This window comes from Ursus americanus, chromosome 1 (genome assembly GCF_024610735.1).
Source record: "Ursus americanus isolate L20-20 chromosome 1, mUrsAme1.1.p, whole genome shotgun sequence".
Taxonomy (NCBI): domain Eukaryota; kingdom Metazoa; phylum Chordata; class Mammalia; order Carnivora; family Ursidae; genus Ursus; species Ursus americanus.
The window spans coordinates 22854701-22868055 of record NC_142127.1 but is presented as its reverse complement, the minus strand read 5'-3'; the positions used below and the strand labels follow the sequence as shown (position 1 = coordinate 22868055).

Genomic DNA, 13355 nt, shown 5'->3' with positions numbered 1-13355 from the left:
GGGAATGAAAATCAGAAATAAATACTGGTCAAAGGATTGAATTACCTTCTATGGTTCTCCTTTTCTTATCTGCATTTGTGTGTACCTTTGTACTGTAGCTCAGTAGATGGCATACTTACAGGCAATACTGGTACCTGTAGAGAAGCAGCATCTTGGTCTCTTATTTTCAAGGTCCTTGCCCATTAGTCATAGGTGAGATGCTGTCCAGCTAAGCAGGGGTATTGGTTTATGAGTGCTGCAGCAGTGGACATAATGAATCATTTACCCAGTGGACATTAAAGATATACTAATTGAGTTAACTTTAAATAATTAGCATGGGTTGGCTAGTAGCTAGGAAATGCTTTTTAGAGAGAGATTCCCAAAGTTAAAAGTTTTTTCTTTTTAAACCATTTGCTGTATATGATGAAAATGAAGGTTTTCCCCTCTTCATGTGTACTCCTTCCAAATACTTGTATTCAAAAAAACTGTTTTTTTTTAATGCTCCCTCCTATACCCTGTCCACTGATAACAAGAAAACAGATTGATTCATTTCCTGTTCCTCAATACACATAAAATTTGAACAAAAATTTCTTGTATGAAAATGATATGTCATCTGTCGACTTGATGCTTGGGAGATGTCCTGAGATGGAAAAATCATACCCTTTAGGTAGTGAAGAGTTTCTTGTTTTGTTTTCTCCAGATAAATCTGATCTATAAAGCAAAATCAAAACCAAAACAAACAAAAACCAGAAAAGGAGCACTGAATGAAATAAGTCTCTTAATCCTAGTGAAGAGATTATTTTCCTAGGGGGATTTTCAAGTGATTTGAAGGGGAAATGGATATACTTTTAGAAAGGAATATTGCTTAAGAAACAAATGAGAAAATTCTTGTATCATTCAAGAATAGAGTTAACTGTTAAACCTTGCTAAAAGAGTATGTCAAAGATAAGCAAAGCTGGACACTAGTTAAAGTGGTAAAGGTCAATTTTATTCAGTATTTATTATTGCAATAGGGAAGAATATTTCATGTGAACTTAAATCAAATTCACTGAAACAAAAGGCTAGAAGGATTTTGAAGCTTGGAGTACGCTAAGGGAAAGACACCAAGGGGTGGTAAGAGGGTTGGTCCCTGTGACTAGGCCATCTGAGTTTGTTAATTGATGCTTATCCCAGAGAAGAAACAAATTTCTCATATCTTTGACTTGAGACAGTGGTACAAGTCAGAGCAAAGCACCCACAGGGCTGGGAGCAAGAGTGAGAGAGTTATCTCCTTGAATGTTTGCATTTCAAAGAGATATTTCTCAAGTCCTTGAGAAGACAGTTCTTGGTGGTAGAAGATTTGCATCTTCAGGGTGCATAGAAAAGACATATAATTGAAAGCTTTCTAAGGTAACTGTTCTAAGATGGGGTTCTAGGGCCTCTCTGCCCTATCACCAGGTTTTGGCTGGAACAAACAGTAAATTCTCCAATCAGCATAGAGCTTTCTCAAGCAGGCACTTTAAACAGGGTTGCAGTCATACTAGGAAGGCCGTCCTAAGCGGTTAGAAGCTATGCTAGTGTTTGTTGGAATCTCTTTTTGGGTGGTGGGGAGAGTATGATTGGGGAAGGGAGTGAAGATTGAAATTATTTATACTAAGCGTCTCCAATTTTTATAAGCCAGTGTTGAGGAGTAGTTGAACAGAAGTCTCCAAGGAGCCTGACTAGAGTTTGATCAATAACAAATTCTTTGCTAGGTAATAAAAAACTTAAAAGAGAGTGGCAGGATTGGGGCACCTAGGTAGCTCAGTCAGTTAAGTGTTTGCCTTTGGCTCAAGTCATGATCCCAGGGTCCTGGGATTGAGTCCCTCATCGGACTTCCCGCTCCATTGGGAACCTGCTTCTCCCTCTCCCTCTGCCTGATGCTCCCCCCGCTTGTGCTCTCTCTCTCTCTTTCCTCCTCAAATAAATAAATAAAATCTTAAAAAAAAAAAAAAGAAAGTTGCAGGATTTAATGACAGGTTTAGGGTTATGGAGAATTAACAAGGGACTAGCCACACAAATATTGACATTAAATTTATATATTCAATTTTAGATATCAATGTAAATTTTATTTTTTTAAAAGTCTACAACTTCATTTCTCTGATAAGTATCAGCAAGAGACACTTCAGTACTATGAGAATAGGCATATTTGAAATAAGCTAAAAGAACTGTAACAATTTTTTTTTCACCTGCTGGGTATGATGATATTTCTTTACAGTAATTCTCTTAAAAAAGAATGTCAATTGAACTAAAATGGGACAAATACTTTAACATGACTATTGTTTTGAAATGATTATGATATGGGTGAACAAACATGTTTGGAAGAGCCAAAAAATAAGAATAAATAACACCAAACTTGAATTGAATTCTTAGAGAACATAATATAATCATTTTCCATTTCTTATTATTGTAACTTCTTTTCTGGTGACAAATAGTATGAAGAAAAGTTGACCCATATAGAACTTTAAAAAATGTAAAAAATATTTTTAAAGTATTATACTTAAGCTCAATTTTTGAACTAGATAAATTTTCATAGAAAGCAGGAAATATTTGAGGTATATAGGTAAATATTACTGCAATTCATTCAATGCATTCAAAAACATTCTCTTCTAGCATGTCTCAAAAAACACCTAATTAAACAGGCTTTGAAAATAACTTAAAAATATTTTAAAGCAAAGGAAGGCAAAGCTTCTTTTAGCCTTATTCGTATGTATCCAGTAATAGATAGGAATAGGTAATTATGTGGTTGAAAAAGCAGTTATCTGCTGTTTCCATCAATGGCATAAGTATGTCATCTTGAAATTTTCCCAACTGGACAAGTAGTGGCTCAATTTGGGAGTAGGTGTGTGCTTTTGGACATTTTTTTTTCAACAAATATTGTTAACTGCTCATTCTATGCTAGGCACTCTGCCTAGCTAGATGCTAGCTATTGGATATACACTGCTAAACAGAGCAGATGTATTGTATACCCTCATGGGCCTTACAATTTCATAATGAAATAAAATCAGAAATAAATATATGTAATGCAATTCTAAATTATAAGGCTATGAAAGAAAAGGTTTCTTTCTTCATAGACCAATCATATCATCCATATAATAAATACTAGTTGCTCATTATTTCAGTCCAAATACCAAATCAACTTTTTTGTGTATATATATGTATATTTTTTACAATGCTTTTGTGACCTCACCTCATTGAATTAATCATAATATATATATATATTTATATATATTATTTATATATATATTTACATATATTATTTATATATATATACATATACTTATGTATATGACTGTTTATAAACACTGAGATAAGTCAAATTTTCAGATCATTGATGTATGTCCTCGGGGAGGACTTAGCAACTGATTTTGCTCAACTGCTAAAAGCCTCAGCATAATCTTCCCAGTTATAATAGAAAGAAACATTCATTGAACACACTTCACCTCTATGGGGTAAAACAAAGTAGACTCCAAAGTTTTACAGTAATGAAAACCTTCTATTCCCAGCTCCTATTATGTAGAAGTATATTTGGTCATTTGATGAATTATTTTATCTTTCTTACCCCAGTCCCTGAAAAAAAAAATCCAGAGAGCTTTTTCTATTCATTTATAATATCCTTGTTCTAATTCCAGCCTTAGAGAATTGAGTTCAATGATCAGTATTTAATTGAGCAAAACAATTGATAATGTCCTGTAATCTGTTCCCCTCCTTTTATAGATGAGTGTTCACTGAACAATGGAGGATGTAGCAATCACTGTTCTGTTGTTCCTGGAAGAGGAATTGTCTGTTCCTGTCCTGAAGGACTTCAGCTCAACAAAGACAATAAAACATGTGAAATTATAGATTATTGTAGCAATCATCTAAAGTGCAGTCAAGTGTGTGAGCAGCACAAGCACACAGTCAAGTGTTCATGCTATGAAGGGTGGAAGCTGGATGTGGACGGGGAAAGTTGCACAAGTGTTGGTAAGTAGGTGTGTGTTTTGCTGTATTGAAGAATAGCAAGTGCCTTTCTGTTTTGTTTTTTTGTTTTTTCCCTGTGTGTGTCTTGTTATATTTGAGAATAGATCTTGAGAAAATAATCCAAAAACACCTTTGAAGAATTAATGAAAGTATTCAACTAAGTTTAAATAAGGCATTTAAATATAATCTACCATTTTATTTTTTAATTTTTTTAAAGATTTTGTTTATTTAAGAGAGAGCATGAATGGATGGGGGGTGGGAGGAGTGCAGACACAGAGGGAGCAGCAGACTCCCCATTGAGAGGGAGCCTGACTCGGGACCCCATCCCAGGACCCTGAGATCATGACCTGAGCCAAAGGCAGACGCTTAACCAACTGAGCCACCCAGGCGTCCCTAATGCGTCATTTTAGATCTACTCCAAAATTTCCTGGACAGAGCATGTTACAATAATCGTTATAATCACAGTCCATCAGATTATTTTTTTCCTTTTTGAAATGCTACTTTCATAATTATCCTCCCTAAAGGTTTATTTTTGTACTCTCGAAAGCATTTACTTTTATTTTTCTTTGCAAGCTTTCAGAACCCTCCAAAGTCTGGTGCTGGCCCACACTTCAAACTGTATGTCTTCTACTCTTGAAATAAACTCTTTGATCTGGCCGTGTTCATCTTCTACCTGCCCATTTAAAACGTTCTGATGATTCTCTAGGTCAGATTCCATATTGGGAACAACAGAGACTATGGAATCTGCCTTTGAACTTCAGTCTTGCAGCTAGTATTCATTATGTACGTGACCTTAGTCAGGCTTTATAAAACTGCTTGAGCCTCAGTTTTCTTATCTTTCAAATATCATGCCCATTTTAACAATGTCTGTCTTATAGCATTTTCCAACACTAACTTGGATAACTTGCTACTGTGCCCCATATCCATTAGATGCTTAATGAATGATAGCTTTCCAGTATCTTCTCCAGAGACTTAACTGAGTCTGTGGGACACTTAGAGTCTATGGATAGAATTGAAGGGGTCCCTGAATGTTGTTGGGGAAAATATTACCTTTATTTCTTTTTAATGTCTCACTGAAAGTAAACACTAATGATTAGCAGCAACTGTGTGTCTCCAATTGAAGTAATAGACCTTCATATCATGTTGAAGTTGTTCTGGTATCTCAAAATATCATATATGTTCAGGCTTTAGAAACCATTATTACTTTATTATATTTATTATATTATATTATATTATATTATAGTAATTATATATATAGTATATATAGTATTATATAGTATATAATATAGTATAATACTATAGTATATAGTATAGTATATAGTATAGTATATGTTCAGGCTTTGTAAACCATTATTACTTTATTATATTTACTATATTATAGTATCTTATATTATAGTAATTATATATATAGTATATATAGCATTATATAGTATAATACTATAGTATAATACTATAGTATATAGTATAGTATATAGTATAATACTATATAGTATTATATAGTAATTATATTATATTTATATTTACATTATTACATTATTATTACTTTAATTATGGGTTATAATCTGTTATAAAATACAATAATAAAAAAGCACGCATATTACTACATCCAAAAGTGGGTTTTTTTTTTTTTTTTGGTTCAGTGTTGGTAACTACATTTTAATATACAGTATTTGATTCCTTTGTCCATGAAATTTTTTTTTTTTTACTTTTTTCTTACTGTTTTTGCACTTTTTAAAACTTTCTGGTAGGTGGTACACAGGGTTCATCAAACTGCTAAGAACCTATACATGATAAAATTTCTCATTTTGTTTCTTCTACTTAGATTGTACTTCCCCGCTTTATTTCTAAAAATCCTGGATATTCTTTAAGACCTATGAGTTCAAATCTTTCTTCTTTAAGGAAATATTCTTTCAAATATTATTGTTCTCTATTTATTTCGCCTTTCTATGTCTAGAATATATTGTTCATGAAAATACGTGTCTACATTTTTAACTTGCTGTTTTATATTTTCATCTATGTGCTTTCTATATTCCTTTTCTCTCTGATGAAATAAGCATCTTGAAGTCAAAACTAAAGTAATAGATTTTTCTCTTATGTTTTACATAATATTCAGTCCAGTCATAGAAAAATAATATGCAATCAAGAGTATTATATTTTTTTGGAGAATATTAAGTTATTTTATTCTTTTATTTCAGATGTTGTTTTGTGGTTATTTCTCCTGGCTTTTAAAATTTGAGTCCTAGAACCATAAGTATACCGGACATTTATTTGCCTCTTTCTTCTCCAAGAATCTTGTACAAAGTAATTGGCATGGGAGGCTGAAAAAAAATAACAATTTGTTGTAATGATAATAGTCATTTTATTTATGGATATGTTTGGATTAGGGAAACAGTAGATCAAAATATAATCATATTTTACATGAGAATTGGCTCCATAACTGGTTTTTTATACAGATGACAAAATTATTGACTTATTATAATGCTTTTGTGTTCTATGAAATCAATAACAATTCATGTTCAATATTAAAATAATTCAACCTTTGAATATAAGTGACCAGATGCAAAGATAATCCTCCTAATGTAACTGGCTCCTTCCATTCTAAGCTCAGAAAGAAACTCTAATAGTACCGTATCAGTTCTCACTGTTAAGATTGCTATATTTCACACCTGCTTTGTTTATAATTTAAGAGGGAAGCAAAGGTATATTTTACCTTTTAAAGTTAATGTGGAGCTTTCTTGCATGGAGAATTTAACCTGCTAGTAATTTATCCCTTCCTGAAACATACAATATACCAAAACCATTGTCAGGGTTTATATTATTACAGAGAATATAGGTCTTGTTAGCTGTTGAAGATTATTTTTTTATTTAAACCAATTTTAAAGGATTTATTCTATATTTTATTCACTTCTTTCCTTTTTAAAAACCTGTAGTGGATTCAGAGTTCAATAAAAATGAATTAACCATTAACTACTGGACTTTGAAAATAAAATTTCTTTTTTTTTTTTGCTCTTCTTTTGTTACTTTTTTCCATCATTTTTAAGTTGAGTCTCCGCTTTCTACTGAATGCAATACCTGTGCTTATTCTTCTTGACATTTTAAAAGTAAAGAATAATAGTACTCTTTATGCTTCAAATTAGAACCATGACTCCCCCACTTTTTTTCCTCTTGAATCTTCTTCTGTAGTTCTTTCATATTTTCTTATTTGTCTGAGCTCCTTTCTTCCTAAATTCTTTACAGTCTGGCTTTTGCTGAATTGCTGAACTGATTCTGTTTTCTATAAGTTCACTCCTAACATCTTGTTAGTTAAATATAAAGATTTCCAGGGGCACTTGGGTGGCTCAGTCGTTAAGCGTCTGCCTTCGGCTCAGGGCATGATCCCAGCGTTCTGGGACTTCTGGGATCGAGCCTCGCATCAGGCTCCTCCTCTGGGAGCCTGCTTCTTCCTCTCCCACTCCCCCTGCTTGTGTTCCCTCTCTTGCTGGCTGTCTCTCTCTGTCAAATAAATAAATAAAATCTTAAAAAAAAAAAAAGATTTCCATAAATAATATTTTTATGATCTTCAGTTTTTATTTAATATACTGTAAGTCTCATTTTCTTGGATATTTCAATATTTTATCAGTTCTTTACATGTTTCCTCCTTAATATGTAATGCATTAATCACTTTTCTCATGAAGTGTTCATTTCTTTATACTATGAACACCCAAAATATTGCTGTTGATTGCATTATCTCTAGTTTCTTTTCTGTTTAGTAGACAACTTACTTGCAAATATGTAACACATTTTTACTTCATTAGAAAGAATATTATAGCATTTCTTCTTATTTCCTCTTAGCCTGAATTAGGTTAGATTTTCCCACCAATGTTTTTCTGGATCTTATTCTCTTCTATTTCCACTTTTAGATTTCAAAAATTATATTTAAGGCAGGGACCAGTTAAAAGGACGTTGTTCAGGCAAAAGATAATTGGTGACCTCCATTAAGAAGGAAAACAGATCAAATATGTATTTTAGAGAAGAGGTTATCAAGTATTGAACAAAAATAAGGAAAAATACTTTTTTGGAATATATATTGCCTTGAATATAGTTAATTTTTTTTTTTTTGATATACCTGTCTTCTCTCATCCACCAAATTACAAGCTCTTCAGGATAGGATTGATTTTTTATATGTACTATATATTTCCCTTAAACTTCTAAGAACAAAGGAAATGTTCAATAAATACGTCTTTTCTTGTCCATTTTTTATTAACTAAACCACAAAATATTTTGTAGAAATTATATTAGATGCCAGAATAAAATATTGTGAGTACTTTAGAAAAAATTATATTTATTCTTCAATACAGTTTACGTCATTTTTTAGAAAAGAGATTATGGATGTGATCCATCATTTTATAAAAACAAAACTGCATAAATGTAGTGATCTCCTATGGGTAAACTGTACCCATTACTCAAACCTTAATTCTCATATACCCATATATGTGTTCTCTTGGAGTCCTTCCCTTATCACCTCAAAATCAAGTTACTGTGCCATTTATATTTCCAGCTATACTGTCTTTCCTACTATCCAGTTCTCTTTAATTGGTTATCATTGAGTCACCTCAAAATTAGTTGGCTGAAATGTACTCTCTCTCTTCTCTCAATTATCCATAGCCCTGTCAGCGGCTCCAGTTTTCTTCTGGTCTTCAAGGCCCACAGCCTGAACTTATCTTTGACTTCCTCAGTTCTTTGCTGCCTCCTCTCTCCATATCTTAAATTTATTTTCCACAATGTCTCTTGGACTCAGTCCTCCTTCTCCAGTTGGTAGCATCTGTACCACAGTCTCAGCCAGGAGTTACAGATGTTGTAATGATGATGGCAGTCCTTTCTCTGGCCTCTTTATTGTCATCCTCTTATTTCTTTAGTTTGTAAGAATACATTGAAACTTGAAGGGATGTAGTATTTTCTTTTTTTTTTTAAATGAGAGAGGGAATCCAAATCTGGAGGATGAGAATTAATGGAAAGAGGTCAGAAGAATAGTAAAGAAGAAAAAATAAAAGAAAGGAGGACAAAGTAATGATAAGCAGATGGTCTACCTTGGGGAATAACGGTAAATAAAGGTGAAGAGATCAGGGGAATGAAGCTTTGTGGGAGGGTATAATTTGGTGATTCACTTGTTTATTTTAGTAAATGACAGTTTTATATATCAGTGTCTATTTGTGATTTTAAAGTAACTCTCAATTATTTATGGAAAGAACATCAAATTCTTCAGTCAGCTATTCAGGGCCTTCTTCATTTTTGCTTATTTTATCTCTCCAACCTGATCTTTCATTATCCTCCCTGTGTATTTCCATTCCAGGCACATTATTACTGTTTCCATCATTAGTAATTGTAGTAAATAAATAGTGGCCCAGAATATATAAAGTACTTTCACATATATCACTTAATTGAACCATCTCCTTCATGTACTCTGCTCATTATCATCTGTGACCTTTCAGGGTGACAATATCTTCTACATTCTGGAAATCCTATAATCTATTTGAAACCCTCTCCTCTATGAATTTTTCTTCAAGTTAATTATTATAATATTACTAATTGCTACCATTTAGCAAGCATCTACAATGTGATGGGCAATTCATTTATAACTTTCAAGAAACCAATAGATAGTATTAATACTCTGATTTTATACCTTTGGAAACTGAGACCCAGAAAGGTCACTTCATTTACCCAGGGCCTGTGGCAAAGATATGTTAGAGCAAAGCTTTTGAACTTCATTCCACCTGACTCCAAAGCAAGGGCTTTTACAGGCTACTACAAAGATCCAGGCCATCTCCCTGTGCTGTGTGCCCTCAAAGTCTTGTGATGCCTTTGAATAGTGTACGTTTTATGGGCTTACTTCTGTCACCACTTAGACCTAAACTTGCTTAAAAGCTGAAACTGCATCAAATTATTTTATACCTCTTTTGAAATGCATAAAAAATACATTTTGTAGCAAATGCTTGTTAAATATACAAGCTTCCTCTATTACCTAAAATAGTAACAAGTTTTTAATAGCTTTATGATCTGTGCTATGTGTACAACTAATCTATTGTTTCTAACCACTATGTAGTATAATATGGCATATACCCACCTGTTTTTGTTCATCTGCTCTACAGTATAAGTATGTTAAAATCACCCCAAATCTCTGCACAAATAATGCTGCCATAGATACACATTTACCTATTCTTATAAACCTGCATGAAAATTATTTGGGACCAAAATTACTGACTCATAGGGTATGCTTATACTTACTATGAGAAAGTAGAACCAGTGTCTTTTCAGAGTGGTTCAACAGTCTCCATCTTCACCAACAGTGCCCTTCCAAAATCCCCATATCTTTGCCAGCTTTTAAAATTGTACAACTTTCTAGTTTTTCATCCAATATATTGTAGTAAAGTGATATTTCAGTGCTTTAGTTGTATTTTTCTTATAGTGAGTTTGAGCATTTTTCTATATTCTTGTTAACCTTTTACATCTCTTCATTCCCTTTGGTCATTTTCCTATTAAGATCACTGCCTTTTTCTTTCTTTCTTTCTTTTTTTAATAATAATTTTTTATTATATTATGTTAGTCACCATATAGTACATCCCCAGTTTTTGATGCAATGTTCCATGATTCATTATTTGCGTATAACACCCAGTGGACCGTGCAATATGTGCCCTCCTTAATACCCATCACTGGCCTATCCCAATCCCCCATCCTCCCCCCTCTGAAGCCCTCAGTTTGTTTCCCAGAGTCCAGAGTCTCTCATGGTTCATCCCCCCTTCTGTTTACCCCCCTTCATTCTTCCCTTCCTTCTCCTACTGATCTTCCTATTTCTTATGTTCCATAAATGAGTGAAACCATATGATAATTGTCTTTCTCTGCTTGACTTATTTCACTTGGCATTATCTCCTCCAGTCCTGTCCATGTTGCTGCAAACGTTGTGAAATCATTCTTTTTGATGGCTGAGTAATATTCCATTGTATATATGGACCACATCATCTTAATCCAGTCATCTGTTGAAGGGCATCTCGACTCCTTCCACAATTTAGCTGTTGTGCCTTTTTCTTACTGATTTGTAGGAATTAGTTACATGTACGAAACTGTCGTCATGTCAATTATCTTCTGCATTTGTTTTACCCCTCTAAGCGTTTCATTCACATTGACTTTTAAGGAACAATTCCTCTTTATCTTTCTGCTTCCTCACTCCTTCCTTTACTTCATTCTTTTTTCTTATTTTCGTCCTCCCATAATCATTTTGATCTCCTCTCTGTTTAATGTTTCTTGGGCTCTTTATTCATTGATTCTTATAATTAAGCATTCATTCACTTATGTAATTGCAGGTATATATTAAATACAACCTAGCAAAAAGCACTGGGCAGTATCTTAGAAATGCAAAGATTGTTGCTCAATCCCTTACCCCTCAATGAGCTCGCTCTCTCTCTCTCTCTCTCATACACACACACACCCCAAATGCAGATTCCTACCACTTATTAATGGAAAGCATAGACAAGTTTTTAAGAAACCTGAAATATAAAGCAGAGCTATTGAGAAAAAAAATCCAGGAATTTTTCAGGCAAGTAATTAAAGGGAGAAAAACAGGGGTGCCTGGGTGGCACGGTCATTAAGCATCTGCCTTCAGCTCAGGGCGTGATCCCAGTGTTCTGGGATCAAGCACCACATCAGGCTTCTCCACTGGGAGCCTGCTTCTTCCTCTCCCACTCCCCCTGCTTGTGTTTCCTCTCTCACCGGCTGTCTCTCTCTCTCTCTCTGTCAAATAAATAAATAATTTTTTTTTAAAAAATGGAGAAAAACAAAATGAAACAAACAAATTAAAAAATAGCTCTCAAGAATATTGATGGACAATTGGTGATATAATCTTACAGATTTATCAGTTTGAATAATAGTTGAAATCTGTCCTACCTTTCATTTCACAGATTCTATATCCTCTGCCCTTATGTATATCAGACTTCAGTAATATTTTACTATCATTCATTCCCAACATAGGCATAGGGGAAGGAATGGAGAAAAGGAAGTAATGCTATGTATTGAACCAGAGTAAACAATAGACCATTTACCACTTCATAAGTTGCCACTCTGTTGAGGAAATTTATCTGATGCTGTGGACAGAGAAATTCAAGTAAATTATTAAATATGAGAACAAAAAAGAAAGTAAAAACTGAAATTGCAGGAGAGAAAACATTGTAACCTCAATATCACTTTCTGTTTGAGGACATTATATGTATGATAAAGAAGCAGAAGTTATTCATATAGAATTGCTGGTTGTAGAGTCATGATAACAATTACCCTGAGAGGACTATAGAGGAACTCTTTCTTAGACAAGTCTTCTACTGCTTTCATATACTGCCTTGTAACAATCATTATGCAAATCTGTAGCAGGATTAAAAAAAAATAAAAGAAAAAAGAATTGCAGACAGAAGACCTTTGAGTGTTTTTTTAAAAGCTATTTGTGATGTGCTACATTTACAAAAATGAAATTCATCACTTTGAAAAATGTAAATGTAACCTTCTTTTTTTATACATATGTCTTCTCATGGTAAAGTAGAACTTCAAGCTTCATCTATATTAAGAGTCTTATTTGCTGGTTTGAGCTGTAAAATTCACTCTTTTAGGTAACGGAATAAATGACTACGAGCTAGCACACTGAAAAAAACAGTCAGTAGACTGCAAAAATGAATGACTACTTCATATTTTGTTAATATTCATTCCAAATTGAATTTGCCCCAAAAGAAGTTAATATACTTATATCAAAATTGAAACACATGAGAAAATGCTTCATTGTGTTTTATCACCAAATATTTTATACAGAGGTTTGTATTATTGTTATTATTATCATTAAAGGAAAAAAAAAGCATTGTAGGGACTTGCAATTTTGAAATCCAGTGTCCATGATTTCCCAGTAGTTTATGAAATTACATATTGGATTACTCATTACAACTTTTTTTATTTTCTCAAAAAAGAAATAATAATTTAGTAAACTAACAGAAATCTTAAAAGTAGAAGCACTTACAGAAGTTATCAAGATCCAGAGTCCAAATAGAAATAATTTCAATATTTACACTTTAATTTTTTATTTTGGTTTGCAAATTTATTATAGTCATGTGTAATCAAGTAAACATTTATCAACTATATTCTCAACAGAAAATGACTATAGTAAATATAAGAACTTGAAAAGCCTTTGGGCAGTTTTAATAAAAGAGTCAAAGTAGCAGTCACCATTCAGAGTAAACAAGATATGTTTTCAGGATATCTGGCTATCTCTGTCAGTGAAACATGCAGCTCTTGATCTTGGGATTGTGAGTTTGAACCTCACATTGGGTGTAGAGATTACTTAAAAATAAAATCTTAAAAAAAAAAAAGATAGGTTTCCAATCACCTTCCATTTT

General features: G+C 33.1%; 1 protein-coding gene across 1 annotated transcript in view; it reads left to right on the top strand.

Annotated features, from left to right (window-relative positions):
- The window catches only part of LOC148110721 (low-density lipoprotein receptor-related protein 1B-like), an 851096-nt gene extending 838480 nt beyond the window's left edge, over positions 1–12616 (top strand). The window contains exons 23-24 of the mRNA XM_087861868.1: positions 3715–3960; positions 12582–12616. Of these exons, the coding sequence (XP_087717994.1) occupies positions 3715–3960; positions 12582–12616 (281 nt within the window). The remainder of the gene's footprint in view (positions 1–3714; positions 3961–12581) is intronic.
- Positions 12617–13355: the final 739 nt, after the last annotated feature.